The sequence below is a fragment of the Tachypleus tridentatus genome, chromosome 3 (assembly GCF_004210375.1).
Source record: "Tachypleus tridentatus isolate NWPU-2018 chromosome 3, ASM421037v1, whole genome shotgun sequence".
In the NCBI taxonomy this organism is placed as follows: Eukaryota; Metazoa; Arthropoda; class Merostomata; order Xiphosura; family Limulidae; genus Tachypleus; species Tachypleus tridentatus.
In genome coordinates, this window is record NC_134827.1 from 53,214,694 (window position 1) to 53,237,118 (window position 22,425).

Sequence of the window (22,425 nt, forward strand, 5' to 3'; positions counted from 1 at the left end):
AGCAAACATGTTGCTCTAAGTTCTTTAAGTATCTCAAGAATATTTTGTCCAGTTTGTTTATGTTGTCAATAATAACAATAAAAAACTATTGGTTTCCTTGTTGTTGTGAAAGTGGAAAACATGGAAGGCCACTGTCTCAGCCGACTTTTCCATTAATTTAGTTATAGTTGTCCATTTGTAAAAAAAAATAGGATAACAAAACTCGCCCCTACCTTCTTCTGTCTCTCCTTAATCTAATAACCTTGTTGCTGAATTCATTGTGACGCTCCACTATTTGTTATAATAGTCGGTTTTTTTCTCCACTTTTATTGAGCGAACTCGAGTTGTAACTAAAAACAAGCAAAAACTGGAAGTTAATCACAGCCGAACATGTTTTCTTCCTCTCTTCCCGAGCACTAAGTAGCCCGAAGTAACGTGAAATTTCGCGAGGAGGTGACAAAATTAGTATTGTACAAAAAACATAATAACCTCATTTGGTGTATTATGAATTTGAAGCAAAGCTACACGAAGGCTAACTGCGCTGACCAGTCCTAATTTAGCAGTGAAAAACTAGACAAAAGGCAACTTGTCAACAGCACCCACAATCAGATCTTGGGCTACTCTTTACTAACAAATAGTGAGATTGACTGTAGGTTATAACAAGGGAAAACGCGAGAACTTTCGGAGTTTCGAACTTGCGACCCTCAGATTGCGAGTCGAGACCCTTAACTACCAGACCGTGCAATAAACTACAGATAAATAAACGTTAACCACTTTATAGATTCCAACTGACATTGAAAAATTTCCGTCTTACAGTCACGGTCGCTGTCAGGATTCTCCGACTGTCAGTACCACAATCAGTGGAGAACGGAACAGACCACGTGATTTTAGACTGTGAATACAACTATAGTGTCAGTGACCTCCGCTTGGTGGTGAAGTGGTTTTATAATGAAAACTTGGAGCCGATTTACCAGTGGATTCCAAAGCTAAACACACGACATATCTCAGAAATGTTGTTTGGTAGGCTTAATCTTTCGTACAAAGTCAATTCTCTGGACCCTTACTACCATTACAGAGCTCTCTACCTCTTACGTCCGACGTTGGACATAGCAGGAAAATACACGTGTCAAGTGATGTCCCTCGCTGGTCACGACCAACGTCACCAAGTTATGTTGGTTTATGGTGAGTAGCGAAGCTGGTTGTACATAGTACCCATCCACAAGTGAACCACAACCAAATACTGGTTCACAGTAACCATACACAAGTTAATCACAAGTAACCACAAGCAATTATTGGTTCACAGTAACCATACACAAGTTCATGTGTTGGATTAATCACAAGTAATCACAAGAAATTATTAGTTCATAGTAACCATACACAAGTTCATGTGTTGGATTAACCACAAGTAACCATTCACAAGTCAATCTCAAGTAACCACAAGAAACTGTTGGATCACAGTAACCATACACACGTTATCACAAGTAACCACAAGAAATTATTGGTTCACAGTAATCATACACAAGTTATCACAAGTAACCACAAGAAATTAGTGGTTCACAGTAATCATACACAAGTTATCACAAGTAACCACAAGAAATTAGTGGTTCACAGTAACCACACACAAGTTATCACAAGTAATCACAAGAAATTATTGGTTCATAGTAACCGAACACAAGTTTATGGTTGGATTATCTACAAGTAACTGGTGGTCTTTCGAAAATACACAAATTATTACATTATCATTAACCAGGATGGTTACAAGAACTGCCAAATTAAGTATAAACTAGCAGTTACTAATCTAACCTAGTGTAATTTATATGAACTTGTGTATTTACTATAAACCTACACTTAGTAACTCATCCTGGTATTATTTGTATGAACTTATGTATTTTACTATAAACCAAAAGTTAGTAACCTAACCTTGTGTAATTTGTATGAACGTGTGTGTTTACTATAAACAACAGTTAGTAACCTAACCTTGTGTTATTTATATCAACATGTGTTTTTACTATAAACGAACAGTCACTAGACTAGTGTTATTTGTATGAACTTGTGTTTTTACTCTAATACAACAGTTACTAGACTAGTATTATTTGTATGAACTTATGTTTTTAATATAAACGAACAGTTACTAGAGTAGTGTTATTTGTATGAACTTGTATTTTTCCTATAAACCAACAGTTAATGGACTAGTGTTATTTGTATGAACTTGTGTTTTTACTATAAACCAACAGTTACAAGACTAATGTTATTTGTATGAACCTGTGTTTTTACTATAAACCAACAGTTACTAGACTAGTGTTATTTATATGAACCTGTGTATTTACTATAAACGAACAGTTACTAGACTAGTGTTATTTGTATGAACTTGTGTGTTTACTATAAACGAACAGTTACTAGACAAGTGTTATTTATATGAACTTGTGTATTTACTATAAACAAACAGTTATTAGACTAGTGTTATTTGTATAAAATTGTATTTTCACTATAAACCAACAGTTACTAGACAAGTGTTATTTGTATGAACTTGTGTTTTTACTATAAACCAACAATTACTAGACTAGTGTCATTTGTATGAACTTGTGTTTTTACTATAAACTAACAGTTACTACACTAGTGTTATTTATATGAACTTGTGTTTTTACCATAAACGAACAGTTACAAGAATCATGTTATTTGTATCAATTTGTGTATTTACTATAAACGAACAGTTTCCAGACTAGTGTTATTTGTATGAACCTGTGTTTACTATAAACCAACAGTTACTAGACTTGTGTTATTTGTATGAACCTGTGTATTAACTATAAAAGAACAGTTACTAGACTAGTGTTATTTTTATGAAACTGTGTATTTACTATAAACGAACAGTTACTAGGCTAGTGTTTTTTGTATGAACTTGTGTTTTTACTATAAACCAATAGTCACTAGACAAGTCTTATTTGTATTAACTTGTGTTTTTACTATAAAAGAATAGTTACTAGACTAGTGTTATTTGTATAAACTTGTGTTTTCACCAGAAACCAACAGTTACTAGACTTGTGTTTTCACCAGAAACCAACAGTTACTAGACTTGTGTTATTTGTATGAGCTTGTGTATTTACTATAAACCAACAGTTACTAAACTAGTGTCATTTGTATGAACCTGTGTATTTACTATAAAGGAACAATTTCTAGACTAGTGTTATTTGTATGAACTTGTGTTTTTACTGTAAACGAACAGTTACTAGACTAGTGTTTTTACTATAAACGAACAGTTACTAGACTAGTGTTATTTGTATGAACCTGTGTATTAACTATAAACGAACAGTTACTAGACTAGTGTTATTTTTATGAACCTGTGTATTTACTATAAACGAACAGTCACTAAACTAGTGTTATATGTATGAACTTGTGTTTTAACTATAAACCAACAATTACTAGACTAGTGTTATTTGTATGTTCCTGTGTATTTACTATAAACGAACAGTTACCAAACTAGTGTTTTTACTATAAACGAACAGTTACTAGACTAGTGTTATTTGTATGAACTTGTGTTTTTACTATAAACCAACAGTTACTAGACTAATGTTATTTCTATGAACCTGTGTATTTACTATAAACGAACAGTTACTAGACTAGTGTTATTTGTATGAACCTGTGTATTTACTATAAACGAACACTTACTAGACTAGTGTTATTTGTATGAACTTTTGTTTTTACTGTAAACTAACAGTTACTTCACTAGTGTTATTTGTATCAACTTGTGTTTTTACCATAAACGAACAGTTACAAGAATCATGTTATTTGTATCAACCTGTGTATTTACTATAAACGAACAGTTACCAGACTAGTGTTATTTGTATGAACCTGTGTTTACTATTAACCAACAGTTACTATACTAGTGTTATTTGTATGAACCTGTGTATTAATTATAAAAGAACAGTTACTAGACTAGTGTTATTTTTATGAACCTGTGTATTTACTATAAACCAACAGTTACTAGACTAGTGCTATTTATATGAACTTGTGTTTTTACTATAAACGAACAGTTACTAGACTATTGTTATTTGTATGAACTTGTGTTTTTACTATAAACCAACAGTTACAAGACTAATGTTATTTGTATGAACCTGTGTTTTTACTATAAACCAACAGTTACTAGACTAGTGTTATTTATATGAACCTGTGTATTTACTATAAACGAACAGTTACTAGACTAGTGTTATTTGTATGAACTTGTGTGTTTACTATAAACGAACAGTTACTAGACTAGTGTTATTTGTATGAACTTGTGTGTTTACTATAAACGAACAGTTACTAGACAAGTGTTATTTATATGAATTTGTGTATTTACTATAAACAAACAGTTATTAGACTAGTGTTATTTGTATAAAATTGTATTTTCACTATAAACCAACAGTTACTAGACAAGTGTTATTTGTATGAACTTGTGTTTTTACTATAAACGAACAATTACTAGACTAGTGTCATTTGTATGAACTTGTGTTTTTACTATAAACTAACAGTTACTACACTAGTGTTATTTATATGAACTTGTGTTTTTACTATAAACCAACAGTTACTAGACTAGTGTTATTTATATGAACCTGTGTATTTACTATAAACGAACAGTTACTAGACTAGTGTTATTTGTATGAACTTGTGTTTTCACTATAAACGAACAGTCACTAAACTAGTGTTATATGTATGAACTTGTGTTTTTACTCTAATACAACAGTTACTAGACTAGTATTATTTGTATGAACTTATGATTTTACTGTAAACAAACAGTTACTAGACTAGTGTTATTTGTATGAACTTGTATTTTTACTATAAACCAACAGTTACTAGACTAGTGTTTTTTTGTATGAACTTGTATTTTTACTATAAACCAACAGTTACTGGACTAGTGTTATTTGTATGAACTTGTGTTTTTACTATAAACCAACAGTTACTAGACTAGTGTTATTTGTATCAACTTGTGTTTTTACCATAAACGAACAGTTACAAGAATCATGTTATTTGTATCAACCTGTGTATTTACTATAAACGAACAGTTACCAGACTAGTGTTATTTGTATGAACCTGTGTTTACTATTAACCAACAGTTACTATACTAGTGTTATTTGTATGAACCTGTGTATTAATTATAAAAGAACAGTTACTAGACTAGTGTTATTTTTATGAACCTGTGTATTTACTATAAACCAACAGTTACTAGACTAGTGCTATTTATATGAACTTGTGTTTTTACTATAAACGAACAGTTACTAGACTATTGTTATTTGTATGAACTTGTGTTTTTACTATAAACGAACAGTTACCAGACTAGTGTTATTTTTATGAACCTGTGTATTTACTATGAACGAACAGTCACTAGACTAGTGTTATTTGTATGAAATTGTGTTTTTACTCTAATACAACAGTTACTAGACTAGTGTTATTTGTATGAACTTGTGTTTTTACTATAAACGAACAGTTACTAGACTTGTGTCATTTGTATGAACTTGTGTTTTTACTATAAACCAACAGTTACTGGACTAGTGTTATTTGTAAGAACCTGTGTTGACTATAAACCAACAGTTACTAGACTAGTGTTATTTGTATGAACTTTTGTTTTTACTATAAACTAACAGTTACTACATTAGTGTTATTTGTATGAACTTGTGTTTTTGCCATAAACGAACAGTTACTAGACTAGTGTTATTTGTATGAACTTGTGTTTTTACTATAAACCAACAGTTACTAGACTAATGTTATTTGTATGAACCTGTGTTTTTACTATAAACCAACAGTTACTAGACTAGTGTTATTTATATGAACCTGTGTATTTACTATAAACGAACAGTTACTAGACTAGTGTTATTTGTATGAACTTGTGTGTTTACTATAAACGAACAGTTACTAGACTAGTGTTATTTGTATGAACTTGTGTGTTTACTATAAACGAACAGTTACTAGACAAGTGTTATTTATATGAATTTGTGTATTTACTATAAACAAACAGTTATTAGACTAGTGTTATTTGTATAAAATTGTATTTTCACTATAAACCAACAGTTACTAGACAAGTGTTATTTGTATGAACTTGTGTTTTTACTATAAACGAACAATTACTAGACTAGTGTCATTTGTATGAACTTGTGTTTTTACTATAAACTAACAGTTACTACACTAGTGTTATTTATATGAACTTGTGTTTTTACTATAAACCAACAGTTACTAGACTAGTGTTATTTATATGAACCTGTGTATTTACTATAAACGAACAGTTACTAGACTAGTGTTATTTGTATGAACTTGTGTTTTCACTATAAACGAACAGTCACTAAACTAGTGTTATATGTATGAACTTGTGTTTTTACTCTAATACAACAGTTACTAGACTAGTATTATTTGTATGAACTTATGATTTTACTGTAAACAAACAGTTACTAGACTAGTGTTATTTGTATGAACTTGTATTTTTACTATAAACCAACAGTTACTAGACTAGTGTTTTTTGTATGAACTTGTATTTTTACTATAAACCAACAGTTACTGGACTAGTGTTATTTGTATGAACTTGTGTTTTTACTATAAACCAACAGTTACTAGACTAGTGTTATTTGTATCAACTTGTGTTTTTACCATAAACGAACAGTTACAAGAATCATGTTATTTGTATCAACCTGTGTATTTACTATAAACGAACAGTTACCAGACTAGTGTTATTTGTATGAACCTGTGTTTACTATTAACCAACAGTTACTATACTAGTGTTATTTGTATGAACCTGTGTATTAATTATAAAAGAACAGTTACTAGACTAGTGTTATTTTTATGAACCTGTGTATTTACTATAAACCAACAGTTACTAGACTAGTGCTATTTATATGAACTTGTGTTTTTACTATAAACGAACAGTTACTAGACTATTGTTATTTGTATGAACTTGTGTTTTTACTATAAACGAACAGTTACCAGACTAGTGTTATTTTTATGAACCTGTGTATTTACTATGAACGAACAGTCACTAGACTAGTGTTATTTGTATGAAATTGTGTTTTTACTCTAATACAACAGTTACTAGACTAGTGTTATTTGTATGAACTTGTGTTTTTACTATAAACCAACAGTTACTGGACTAGTGTTATTTGTAAGAACCTGTGTTGACTATAAACCAACAGTTACTAGACTAGTGTTATTTGTATGAACTTTTGTTTTTACTATAAACTAACAGTTACTACATTAGTGTTATTTGTATGAACTTGTGTTTTTGCCATAAACGAACAGTTACTAGACTAGTGTTATTTGTATGAACTTGTGTTTTTACTATAAACCAACAGTTACTAGACTAGTGTTATTTATATGAACCTGTGTATTTACTATAAACGAACAGTTACTAGACTAGTGTTATTTGTATGAACTTGTGTTTTCACTATAAACGAACAGTCACTAAACTAGTGTTATATGTATGAACTTGTGTTTTTACTCTAATACAACAGTTACTAGACTAGTATTATTTGTATGAACTTATGATTTTACTGTAAACAAACAGTTACTAGACTAGTGTTATTTGTATGAACTTGTATTTTTACTATAAACCAACAGTTACTAGACTAGTGTTTTTTGTATGAACTTGTATTTTTACTATAAACCAACAGTTACTGGACTAGTGTTATTTGTATGAACTTGTGTTTTTACTATAAACCAACAGTTACTAGACTAGTGTTATTTGTATGAACTTTTGTTTTTACTATAAACGAACAGTTACTAGACTAGTGTTATTTGTATGAGCTTGTGTTTTTACTATAAACGAACAGTTACTAGACTAGTGTTATTTGTATGAACTTCTGTTTTTACTATAAACGAACAGTTACTAGACTAATGTTATTTGCATGAACCTGTGTTTTTACTATAAACCAACAGTTACTAGACTAGTGTTATTTATATGAACCTGTGTATTTACTATAAACGAACAGTTACTAGACTAGTGTTATTTGTATGAACTTGTGTGTTTACTATAAACGAACAGTTACTAGACTAGTGTTATTTGTATGAACTTGTGTGTTTACTATAAACGAACAGTTACTAGACAAGTGTTATTTATATGAATTTGTGTATTTACTATAAACAAACAGTTATTAGACTAGTGTTATTTGTATAAAATTGTATTTTCACTATAAACCAACAGTTACTAGACAAGTGTTATTTGTATGAACTTGTGTTTTACTATAAACGAACAATTACTAGACTAGTGTCATTTGTATGAACTTGTGTTTTACTATAAACTAACAGTTACTACACTAGTGTTATTTATGTGAACTTGTGTTTTTACCATAAACGAACAGTTACAAGAATCATGTTATTTGTATCAATTTGTGTATTTACTATAAACGAACAGTTTCCAGACTAGTGTTATTTGTATGAACCTGTGTTTACTATAAACCAACAGTTACTAGACTTGTGTTATTTGTATGAACCTGTGTATTAACTATAAAAGAACAGTTACTAGACTAGTGTTATTTTTATGAAACTGTGTATTTACTATAAACGAACAGTTACTAGACTAGTGTTTTTGTATGAACTTGTGTTTTTACTATAAACCAATAGTCACTAGACAAGTCTTATTTGTATTAACTTGTGTTTTTACTATAAAAGAATAGTTACTAGACTAGTGTTATTTGTATAAACTTGTGTTTTCACCAGAAACCAACAGTTACTAGACTTGTGTTATTTGTATGAGCTTGTGTATTTACTATAAACCAACAGTTACTAAACTAGTGTCATTTGTATGAACCTGTGTATTTACTATAAAGGAACAATTTCTAGACTAGTGTTATTTGTATGAACTTGTGTTTTTACTGTAAACGAACAGTTACTAGACTAGTGTTTTTACTATAAACGAACAGTTACTAGACTAGTGTTATTTGTATGAACCTGTGTATTAACTATAAACGAACAGTTACTAGACTAGTGTTATTTTTATGAACCTGTGTATTTACTATAAACGAACAGTCACTAAACTAGTGTTATATGTATGAACTTGTGTTTTAACTATAAACCAACAATTACTAGACTAGTGTTATTTGTATGTTCCTGTGTATTTACTATAAACGAACAGTTACCAGACTAGTGTTTTTACTATAAACGAACAGTTACTAGACTAGTGTTATTTGTATGAACTTGTGTTTTTACTATAAACCAACAGTTACTAGACTAATGTTATTTCTATGAACCTGTGTATTTACTATAAACGAACAGTTACTAGACTAGTGTTATTTGTATGAACCTGTGTATTTACTATAAACGAACAGTTACTAGACTAGTGTTATTTGTATGAACTTTTGTTTTTACTGTAAACTAACAGTTACTTCACTAGTGTTATTTGTATGAACTTGTGTTTTTACCATAAACGAACAGTTACAAGAATCATGTTATTTGTATCAACCTGTGTATTTACTATAAACGAACAGTTACCAGACTAGTGTTATTTGTATGAACCTGTGTATTAATTATAAAAGAACAGTTACTAGACTAGTGTTATTTTTATGAACCTGTGTATTTACTATAAACCAACAGTTACTAGACTAGTGCTATTTATATGAACTTGTGTTTTTACTATAAACGAACAGTTACTAGACTATTGTTATTTGTATGAACTTGTGTTTTTACTATAAACGAACAGTTACCAGACTAGTGTTATTTTTATGAACCTGTGTATTTACTATGAACGAACAGTTACTAGACTAGTGTTATTTGTATGAAATTGTGTTTTTACTCTAATACAACAGTTACTAGACCAGTGTTATTTGTATGAACTTGTGTTTTTACTATAAACGAACAGTTACTAGACTTGTGTCATTTGTATGAACTTGTGTTTTTACTATAAACCAACAGTTACTGGACTAGTGTTATTTGTATGAACCTGTGTTGACTATAAACCAACAGTTACTAGACTAGTGTTATTTGTATGAACTTTTGTTTTTACTATAAACTAACAGTTACTACATTAGTGTTATTTGTATGAACTTGTGTTTTTACCATAAACGAACAGTTACTAGACTAGTGTTATTTGTATGAACCTGTGTTTACTATAAACCAACAGTTACTAGACTAGTGTTATTTTTATGAACCTGTGTATTTACTATAAACGAACAGTTACTAGACTAGTGTTTTTTGTATCAACCTGTGTATTTACTATAAACGAACAGTTACCAGACTAGTGTTATTTGTATGAACCTGTGTTTACTATAAACCAACAGTTACTAGACTAGTGTTATTTTTATGAACCTGTGTATTTACTATAAACGAACAGTTACTAGACTAGTGTTTTTTGTATGAACTTGTGTTTTTACTATAAACCAATAGTCACTAGACAAGTGTTATTTGTATTAACTTGTTTTTTTACTATAAACGAATAGTTACTAGACTAGTGTTATTTGTATGAACTTTTGTTTTTACTGTAAACTAACAGTTACTTCACTAGTGTTATTTGTATGAACTTGTGTTTTTACCATAAACGAACAGTTACAAGAATCATGTTATTTGTATCAACCTGTGTATTTACTATAAACGAACAGTTACCAGACTAGTGTTATTTGTATGAACCTGTGTATTAATTATAAAAGAACAGTTACTAGACTAGTGTTATTTTTATGAACCTGTGTATTTACTATAAACCAACAGTTACTAGACTAGTGCTATTTATATGAACTTGTGTTTTTACTATAAACGAACAGTTACTAGACTATTGTTATTTGTATGAACTTGTGTTTTTACTATAAACGAACAGTTACCAGACTAGTGTTATTTTTATGAACCTGTGTATTTACTATGAACGAACAGTTACTAGACTAGTGTTATTTGTATGAAATTGTGTTTTTACTCTAATACAACAGTTACTAGACCAGTGTTATTTGTATGAACTTGTGTTTTTACTATAAACGAACAGTTACTAGACTTGTGTCATTTGTATGAACTTGTGTTTTTACTATAAACCAACAGTTACTGGACTAGTGTTATTTGTATGAACCTGTGTTGACTATAAACCAACAGTTACTAGACTAGTGTTATTTGTATGAACTTTTGTTTTTACTATAAACTAACAGTTACTACATTAGTGTTATTTGTATGAACTTGTGTTTTTACCATAAACGAACAGTTACTAGACTAGTGTTATTTGTATGAACCTGTGTTTACTATAAACCAACAGTTACTAGACTAGTGTTATTTTTATGAACCTGTGTATTTACTATAAACGAACAGTTACTAGACTAGTGTTTTTTGTATCAACCTGTGTTTTTACTATAAACCAATAGTCACTAGACAAGTGTTATTTGTATTAACTTGTTTTTTTACTATAAACGAATAGTTACTAGACTAGTGTTATTTGTATAAACTTGTGTTTTCACCAGAAACCAACAGTTACTAGACTTGTGTTATTTGTATGAGCTTGTGTTTTTACTTTCAACCAACAGTTACTAGACTAGCGTTATTTGTAGGAACTTTTGTTTTTACTATAAACGAACAGTTACTAGACTAGTGTTATTTGTATAAACTTGTATTTTCAATATAAACCAACAGTTACTAGACTAGTGTTATTTGTATGAACTTGTGTTTTTACTATAAACCAACAGTTACTAGACAAGTGTTATTTGTATGAACTTGTGTTTTTACTATAAACGAACAGTTACTAGACTATTGTCATTTGTATGAACTTGTGTTTTTAATATGAACCAACAATTACTAGACTAGTGTTATTTGTATGAACCTATGTATTTACTATAAACGAACAGTTACCAGTCTAGTGTTATTTATATGAACCTGTGTATTTACTATAAACGAACAGTTACTAGACTAGTGTTATTTGTATGAACTTGTGTTTTTACTATAAACGAACAGTTACTAGACAAGTGTTATTTGTATAAACTTGTGTATTTACTATAAACAAACAGTTACTAGACTAGTGTTATTTTAGAAAGAGAAGAAAATTATAGATTGTGGATTCAGGTTGCTTTGATTTTCTAGCTCCAGCTAAAAGGTTTTCACTCACCCAAACCGATGTTTCTATTTCGGATATGGAAGTGTCTTGTGAAGCTGTGGGGTTGTATCCCCGACCCCAGGTTTCTCTCAAAATTATATTCCCGGATACCTCAGAACAGCTGTTGTTACAAAAATTTAAAAAATACATGAATGTCACCAGTTCTCTTTATTCGATCTGGCTCAGCGGATCGTTGCGTCAGAGTGATTTCCCGGATAGAAACATGATTGTTGTTGAATGTGAAGTCTATATTCCTTACACTGATTACAAAGTATCCAGGACGATATCTTATTACCCAGGTAACTCTCTCTTGTTCTTATATTTTTGACACTTATTACAAAGTATCCAGGACGATATCTTATTACCCAGGTAACTCTCTCTTGTTCTTATATTCCTGACACTTATTACAAAGTATCCAGGACGATATCTTATTACACAGGTAACTCTATCTTGTTCTTATATTCCTGACACTTATTACAAAGTATCCAGGACGATATCTTATTGCACAGGTAACTCTCTCTTGTTTTTAATATAGTGCAGTTTGTTTTCCTTCGTTCTAAAGTTCAGTATTTCTAAATACCGATATAAGATAATCTTCGTAAATTTTGGCATCTGTGTATCTGAACATTTGTGCTCTCCTTACTAGGTTTACGAAGCTAAAAATTGGGTTTCGATACCCGTCATGGGCAGAGCACATATATCTTATTGTGTTTTTGTTTGTTTTGGAATTTCGCGCAATGCTACTCGAGGGCTATTTGCGCTAGTCGTCCCTAATTTAGCAGTGTAAGACTGAAAGGAAGGCAGCTAGTCATCACCACCCACCGCCAACTCGTGGATTTGACATTATAACGCCCCCACGGCTGAAAGGGCAAGCATGTTTGGTGCGACTGGGATTCGAACCCGCGATCCTCGGATCACGAATCGAACGCTTTTACCCACCTGGACATGCCGGGCTTATCTTATTGTGTAGATTTGTAGTTAATAACAACCGATCTAAGAATCTTTATAAACTATTAATTTAAAGTGACGTTAGTTTTATAAACTTATTAAATCAAAGGTTTGGTGAGATAAAATGAACTGCTTTTAATTTTATGTCTGTAAGAATCGTATTTGAAACACGGTTTTAACACACACACACCTGTGTATAGATAGACCAGATACTTAAAATAGATATACAATTTCGTGGGATTAACATTTATCATTGTTTAGTTCCGTGTGAAAAGTGATAAGTCGTTGTCTTTGATATAAATTAAATTCTCGACAACGTGTGGATACGTTGTTCAATCCGTTGTTCATCTAAGGTGAGGCACTCCAGGGAAACGTTACACACTTCTCAGTAATTTCACTTCCTGGTTGTTAAACAGGTGGAACATCTAATTGGAACTGCACTAGAAGGAGATATTATAGTGGCAAATTTACATCTGACTTTCACTCAAGTGCGAAATTATACACGTGAAAGGCGCGAGACGTAAGATTGGTGTCGTACTTTCTTAAGCCCAGCGCTCTGTTGGACTGAAATACATAATTACAGAATAGTTTAAGCACTGGATACATCAGCTGATTACAACTCTGTTTTAAGTTTCTTTTTCTAATCCTTCATTATTAAGACGTAGCGAAGACTTTTCCAGTATATATGACACAAACGTTATTTAGCCTGAAGTCAGACATTAGGTAGCGTGAAATGCAAAACTACTTAAAATAGATGTAATTAGGTGAGCATGTTTCATTCCAATACAGTAATCTATTAATTCATCAGATGTCTAACAATTTATCTTAATCATTCCACATTCCCTTTAACTTTACGAGACTAGCAGCTTTTTCTGAACATTTAAAGGGAAAGAGCGTTATGACCTAATGATAACCATACTGGACAGCGGTTTGCAAGAGCTCAAGGTTCGAAACTGAGATGCTCCACAGAGAAGCTCCGTACTTTCAGAAATTGCATCCATATATAATTAATCATTCCTATTTGTGTAGGCCCCTGTCCCTGATGTTACACTCTTCAAAATCACCCCTGAACAGTGAGGCTTACACACACACACACATATATATATACTAGGTGTACTTACGTAGGGTCCCTGAATATGTTCTATTTCCATTGTAAATAACTTTAAGATTAAGAATAACAAATGTTTTTATTTCTTAGTTAAGCTGTCTCGTAGCCTACAGAGTGATTAATTCTTTTCGTAATGCATGCCTTGTGCGTGTTTTACTAAAGTCATGATAGTACAAATTGCAACATTAAGCCATCCTTATGTGACGTTATTTAACTGTCTACCTACTCACAGATAACACACTACTGTATCGTGGTGTGAGTGGTTAAAAGAAGTGACCCTTTTAGCAGCCTTCCAACCATAAAATTACCGAAAACTCTCGTCTGAATGTTGTCCAGTAAATAAGCCAATTTCACCAGTTCACATAAAGTTCTCGTCTACTAAGAACGTTGCCCAGTAAATGAGCCAATTTGACCAGTTCACATAAAGTTCTCATATGCAAATAATATTGCCCAATAAATAAACCAATTTGACAAGTTCAGATAAAGTTCTCGTTTACTGAGAATGTTGCCCAATAAATAAACCAATTTGGCCAGTTCACATAAACATCTTTTCTACTGCGAATGGTGTCCGGTAAATAAATCAACTTGACCAGTTCAGATAAAGTTCTCGTCTACTAAGAGTGTTGCCCAGTAAATAAACCAATTTGACCAGTTCACGTAAAGTTCTCGTCTACTAAGAGTAAATAAACCAATTTGACCAGTTGAAATAAATTTCTCGTCTACTAAGAGTGTTGCCCAGTAAATAAACCAATTTGACCAGTTCACATAAAGTTCTCGTCTACTAAGAGTGTTGCCAAGTAAATAAACCAATTTGACCAGTTCACATAAAGTTCTCGTCTACTAAGAATGTTGCCCAGTAAATGAACCAATTTGACCAGTTCACATAAAGTTCTCGTCTACTAAGAATGTTGCCCAGTAAATAAACCAATTTGAACAGTTCACATAAAGTTCTCATATGCAAATAATGTTGCCCAATAAATAAACAAATTTAGCCAGTTCAGATAAAGTTCTCGTTTACTGAGAATGTTGCCCAGTAAATAAACCAATTTGACCAGTTCATATAAAGTTCTCATATGCAAATAATGTTGCCCAATAAATAAACCAATTTGGCCAGTTCACATAAACATCTTTTCTACTGCGAATGGTGTCCGGTAAATAAATCAACTTGACCAGTTCACATAAAGTTCTCGTCTACTAAGAGTGTTGCCCAGTAAATAAACCAATTTGACCAGTTCACGTAAAGTTCTCGTCTACTAAGAGTGTTGCCCAGTAAATAAACCAATTTGACTAGTTCACGTAAAGTTCTCGTCTACTAAGAGTAAATAAACCAATTTGACCAGTTGAAATAAAGTTCTCATCTTCTAAGAGTGTTACCCAGTAAATAAACCAATTTGACCAGTTCACGTAAATTTCTCGTCTACTAAGAGTGTTGCCCAGTAAATAAACCAATTTGACCAGTTCACATAAAGTTCTCGTCTACTAAGAATGTTGTCCGGTAAATAAACCAATTTGACCAGTTCACATAAAGTTCTTGTCTACTAAGAATGTTGCCCAGTAAATAAACCAATTTGAACAGTTCACATAAAGTTCTCGTCTACTGAGAATGTTGCCCAGTAAATAAGCCAATTTGACCAGTTCAGATCCTTCCCAGGTTATACGTGAATCACGAGTTTTGATTTTTTAAACCATAGTCACTGGATATTCGGTTAAACTGAAGCTTATTTTGAACTACTAAAGGCAGCCAATCAGCATTACTCTACAACTGACATTGAGGAATTAGTTATTATTCTGACAATGCTTACATAAAATGTTGTGGTATCGTAACGATTCGATGCCAGTTTACCAAGTCAGAACTTCAGTGTTTTTAGAGAGTCACCTACGCCCTTTAACACACTAAACTAATTTTCGCAAGTGTTAAAGATTTCTTTTCTTTTTTTTATCAAAGTTAAATGACAAAAAATACGGAATTATTTAAGGTAATGCGCTTTTCGATTGTCTGTCTGTACCCTCTGCTACAGTCTCTCCTATTCAAGGCTTATCAGCACAACAGCAAACCAATGCAATATAGTTAGGCCCATTATAACGGTGAAGTGTTGTGATGTTGAATTGTTTTAAGTCCTATTGAAGCATCATAAAGTAATGTAGCTTACCATGATACACTAAAATGGACTCCAAATGCTATAATGACAGATTATATAAATTAATATGATATCAAGGGAACTTCGAGTGAACTTACGTTTTCATCATTAAAGTTAAAACGAATTAAATATTGATTGTTTTTGTTGAAATATTCTGTTTCTACTCATAAAATTTCGTGTGTAAATTGGTGTATGTAATGTTTGTTTGTATCTTTCATTTCAGGACTTACTGCATCAAACACAGGTGAGACGACACATTCTATTCCAATTTTACTTTAATTGTTCCAATATATACACTAGGGTATCGTATTGTGGCGCCATCTGTAGGCATGTCCTTGGTTTTCTTTTGTTACTCTCACGCCACATGTAATGCTTAATATTACATGATCTTTTATGTAATCATATACACATATATGTACTTACACCGCAAAAATTTCGTAGAGGAGTGCCACTTGTGGGCATTGTTCCTGGTTTTATTTTTGTTCTTTTATCCCGTGTGTAATACTCAGTATTTCTTGTTCTAATATATATTGTATTTATGTACTTACCACAAGAGTATCGTACTGGGGCGCCATCTGTTGGCATATGTCTTGGTGTTTTTTTTTCTTACTTTCACCCTATATGTTACTGTCAGGAACAGAGGGCCTTGATGGGCCCATACCTAACGCCAGAAGTCTGAGAAGATTTTCATAAGCAATTTACTGAAGAACGAATTGTTGCATCTGAGAAAGAAAATTGGCCATGTAATAAAATAAAACAGTAAACATTGTTTATTCTTAAACACGAAAGATAGAGGGAGCTAGACTCTTGGGAAACGCTTGGATAATAGTTTCAGGTATCATCTATTTTTTTTATTCTCTTGTCTTTGGTTCGTGAGTTTTATGACATTTCAATCCATGGTTTTCTACGTCCTAGCATTCTGTGCGAGGAAGTAACTTCTTGTGTTGCATTTATTTTCCTTCTTAAGTGTCACCCTTATTTTACTTTGCAGGTAAAGTTTATGTAGTAAAATAACCCATGGATTTTTTTTCTCCATTTCAAAGTAAACTAACAAAAGCCGATTCTTAATATATATGAATCATTTGGAAATATATCTAAATAAAGAACATATACGAAAACAAACACTTTGCTCACCAATGGCGAAAGTTCCTTGTAAAGCTTTCAGTAAATGTTCTAGAATCTTCTCTAGAAGGAATTTTTTATTGAGTAAGTGAGTTGAATATGTCAAATTATTTTTTGTTTAAACATTGAAAATCAGTAAGTAATCCATACTTTTAGTGTTTATTAGTTTACAGATAAACTCTTTCCTGATGTGACTTAAAATTATTTATTCCCAGCACCATCTGGTGGACTTACCTGGTTAAACTGCTGCTTATATGTTGCTGTCCTTTTCTTCTAGTCCTAACAGACCTGACCGTATTGATGTGAGTATTCTAAGAAAAGTTTACTTATAAACTTACCATATTTCACAAGTGACTGGTTATAATAATAATTAATGATCAGTATTATAATATCTGAAGTATATTATATTGTATTCTACCTCATGTTTTAATTACTGAAACAGATCAGATATTAAGGTCGATACGAAGATGATCCCCTCTTCAAATCTAATCTGTCATTCGACTCAAATTATAGGCTATAAGACCACCTAAGGTGACGGTTTAGATCAATCGTGTCTCAGGTAACATTCAGTTCATAAACCTCACGTGATTAGAGAAAGCACGTGTATTGTTTTCTTTCCACCGTTCAATTTAGTTTATAAATTCAGAAACAAATTTAAGACAGTAAAATGAGACTACGAAGTCCAAATTGATATGTTTGAACACACATTATATATGGGTTTACATTTCTTACACTTTAGAGTTGTTGTCTTCAGTTAATGTTGATTTTAACGGATGTAATTTATTCATCTAAAAAAGTTTGGATCATTCGTAACATTAACACTGAAATAGAGTTTTCTACTTTCACTTGAGCAAAGATAATGTTTGTGTAGGCAAAATGAGTGAGTTAAAAATATTTGTTTATAAATGACTAAATCACACCATAGGCGGTTAGAGTGAGCTAAATTCTAAAGTTAAATACCTGCTGTATCTATATGACATCTCTATTTTCAGTGTAGTAACGTCTGTTATACCTACTGTATCTATATGACATCTCTAGTTATAGTATAGTAACGTCTGTTTTATACCTGCTGTGTCTATATGACATCTCTAGTTATAGTATAGTAACGTCTGTTTTATATATACCGTATCTATATGACATCTCTAGTTACAGTGTAGTAACGTCTGTTTTATATATACCGTATCTATATGACATCTCTAGTTACAGTGTAGTAACGTCTGTTTTATATATACCGTATCTATATGACATCTCTAGTTACAGTGTAGTAACGTCTGTTTTATAGTTACTGTATCTATATGACATCTCTAGTTATAGTATAGTAACGTCTGTTTTATACCTACTGTATCTATATGACATCTCTAGTTACAGTGTAGTAACGTCTGTTTTATATCTACTGTATCTATATGACATTTCTAGTTACAGTATAGTAACGTCTGTTTTATACCTACTGTATCTATATGACATCTCTAGTTATAGTATAGTAACGTCTGTTTTATACATACTTACTGTATCTATATGACATCTCTAGTTGCAGTGTAGTAGCGTCTGTTTTATACTTACTGTATCTATATGACATCTCTAGTTATTGTATAGTAACGTCTGTTTTATACCTACTGTATCTATATGACATCTCTAGTTATAGTATAGTAACGTCTGTTTTATACCTGCTGTGTCTATATGACATCTCTAGTTACAGTGTAGTAACGACTGTTTTATAGTTACTGTATCTATATGACATCTCTAGTTACAGTGTAGTAACGTCTGTTTTATACCTACTGTATCTATATGACATCTCTAGTTACAGTGTAGTAGCGTCTGTTTTATACTTACTGTATCTATATGACATCTCTAGTTATTGTATAGTAACGTCTGTTTTATACCTACTGTATCTATATGACATCTCTAGTTATAGTATAGTAACGTCTGTTTTATACCTGCTGTGTCTATATGACATCTCTAGTTACAGTGTAGTAACGACTGTTTTATAGTTACTGTATCTATATGACATCTCTAGTTACAGTGTAGTAACGTCTGTTTTATACCTACTGTATCTATATGACATCTCTAGTTACAGTGTAGTAACGTCTGTTTTATAGTTACTGTATCTATATGACATCTCTAGTTGCAGTGTAGTAACGTCTGTTTTATATATTCCGTATCTATATGACATCTCTAGTTATTGTATAGTAACGTCTGTTTTATACCTACTGTATCTATATGGCATCTCTAGTTACAGTATAGTAACGTCTGTTTTATACCTACTGTATCTATATGACATCTCTAGTTATTGTATAGTAACGTCTGTTTTATACCTACTGTATCTGTATGACATCTCTAGTTACAGTGTAGTAACGTCTGTTTTATACCTACTGTATCTGTATGACATCTCTAGTTACAGTGTAGTAACGTCTGTTTTATACCTACTGTATCTATATGACATCTCTAGTTACAGTGTAGTAACGTCTGTTTTATACCTACTGTATCTATATGGCATCTCTAGTTACTGTATAGTTACGTCTGTTTTATACCTACTGTATCTATATGACATCTCTAGTTATTGTATAGTAACGTCTGTTTTATACCTACTGTATCTGTATGACATATCTAGTTACAGTGTAGTAACGTCTGTTTTATACCTACTGTATCTGTATGACATCTCTAGTTACAGTGTAGTAACGTCTGTTTTATACCTACTGTATCTATATGACATCTCTAGTTACAGTGTAGTAACGTCTGTTTTATATCTACTGTATCTATATGGCATCTCTAGTTACAGTATAGTAACGTCTGTCTTATACCTACTGTATCTATATGACATCTGTAGTTATTGTATAGTAACGTCTGTTTTATATATACCGTATCTATATGACATCTCTAGTTACAGTGTAGTAACGTCTGTTTTATATATACCGTATCTATATGACATCTCTAGTTACAGTGTAGTAACGTCTGTTTTATAGTTACTGTATCTATATGACATCTCTAGTTATAGTATAGTAACGTCTGTTTTATACCTACTGTATCTATATGACATCTCTAGTTACAGTGTAGTAACGTCTGTTTTATATCTACTGTATCTATATGACATTTCTAGTTACAGTATAGTAACGTCTGTTTTATACCTACTGTATCTATATGACATCTCTAGTTATAGTATAGTAACGTCTGTTTTATACATACTTACTGTATCTATATGACATCTCTAGTTGCAGTGTAGTAGCGTCTGTTTTATACTTACTGTATCTATATGACATCTCTAGTTATTGTATAGTAACGTCTGTTTTATACCTACTGTATCTATATGACATCTCTAGTTATAGTATAGTAACGTCTGTTTTATACCTGCTGTGTCTATATGACATCTCTAGTTACAGTGTAGTAACGACTGTTTTATAGTTACTGTATCTATATGACATCTCTAGTTACAGTGTAGTAACGTCTGTTTTATACCTACTGTATCTATATGACATCTCTAGTTACAGTGTAGTAGCGTCTGTTTTATACTTACTGTATCTATATGACATCTCTAGTTATTGTATAGTAACGTCTGTTTTATACCTACTGTATCTATATGACATCTCTAGTTATAGTATAGTAACGTCTGTTTTATACCTGCTGTGTCTATATGACATCTCTAGTTACAGTGTAGTAACGACTGTTTTATAGTTACTGTATCTATATGACATCTCTAGTTACAGTGTAGTAACGTCTGTTTTATACCTACTGTATCTATATGACATCTCTAGTTACAGTGTAGTAACGTCTGTTTTATAGTTACTGTATCTATATGACATCTCTAGTTGCAGTGTAGTAACGTCTGTTTTATATATTCCGTATCTATATGACATCTCTAGTTATTGTATAGTAACGTCTGTTTTATACCTACTGTATCTATATGGCATCTCTAGTTACAGTATAGTAACGTCTGTTTTATACCTACTGTATCTATATGACATCTCTAGTTATTGTATAGTAACGTCTGTTTTATACCTACTGTATCTGTATGACATCTCTAGTTACAGTGTAGTAACGTCTGTTTTATACCTACTGTATCTGTATGACATCTCTAGTTACAGTGTAGTAACGTCTGTTTTATACCTACTGTATCTATATGACATCTCTAGTTACAGTGTAGTAACGTCTGTTTTATACCTACTGTATCTATATGGCATCTCTAGTTACTGTATAGTTACGTCTGTTTTATACCTACTGTATCTATATGACATCTCTAGTTATTGTATAGTAACGTCTGTTTTATACCTACTGTATCTGTATGACATATCTAGTTACAGTGTAGTAACGTCTGTTTTATACCTACTGTATCTGTATGACATCTCTAGTTACAGTGTAGTAACGTCTGTTTTATACCTACTGTATCTATATGACATCTCTAGTTACAGTGTAGTAACGTCTGTTTTATATCTACTGTATCTATATGGCATCTCTAGTTACAGTATAGTAACGTCTGTCTTATACCTACTGTATCTATATGACATCTGTAGTTATTGTATAGTAACGTCTGTTTTATACCTACTGTATCTGTATGACATCTCTAGTTACAGTGTAGTAACATCTGTTTTATACCTACTGTATATATATGACATCTCTAGTTACAGTGTAGTAACGTCTGTTTTATACCTACTGCGTCTGTATAACATGTCTAGTTACAGTGTAGTAACGTCTGTTTTATACCTACTGCATCTGTATAACATGTCTAGTTACAGTGTAGTAACGTCTGTTTTATATCTACTGTATCTGTATAACATGTCTAACATGTATAACTGTATACGTTACAGTGTAGTAACGTATGTTTCATATCTACTGTTTCAAGTGTTTTCTAGACCATGTTGAAATTATTTTGAATAATTTTATTTGTAAATTTTCTGAGATATCAAATGTTACATGTTTCTAGTTAGACTAGTAAAATCAAGGTGTTACATGTTTCTAGTTAGGCTAGTAAAATCAAGGTGTTACATGTTTCTAGTTAGCCTAGTAAAATCAAGGTGTTACATGTTTCTAGTTAGCCTAGTAAAATCAAGGTGTTACATGTTTCTAGTCAGACTAGTAAAATCAATGTGTTACATGTTTCTAGTTAGTAAAATCAAGGTGTTACATGTTTCTAGTTA

The 22,425-nt window shown here is 31.6% G+C and overlaps 1 protein-coding gene across 2 annotated transcripts in view; it reads left to right on the forward strand.

Moving 5' to 3' along the window:
• The window catches only part of LOC143246863 (uncharacterized), a 214,954-nt gene that overhangs the window by 191,922 nt on the left and 607 nt on the right, over window positions 1-22,425 (forward strand). The window contains exons 2-5 of one of the 2 annotated variants that reach the window (XM_076494097.1): window positions 796-1,161; window positions 11,971-12,282; window positions 16,401-16,421; window positions 17,515-17,601. In XM_076494097.1, the coding sequence (XP_076350212.1) occupies window positions 796-1,161; window positions 11,971-12,282; window positions 16,401-16,421; window positions 17,515-17,576 (761 nt within the window). In that variant the 3' untranslated portion in view covers window positions 17,577-17,601. The remainder of the gene's footprint in view (window positions 1-795; window positions 1,162-11,970; window positions 12,283-16,400; window positions 16,422-17,514; window positions 17,602-22,425) is intronic. The other variant, XM_076494098.1, reaches the window with a different exon arrangement.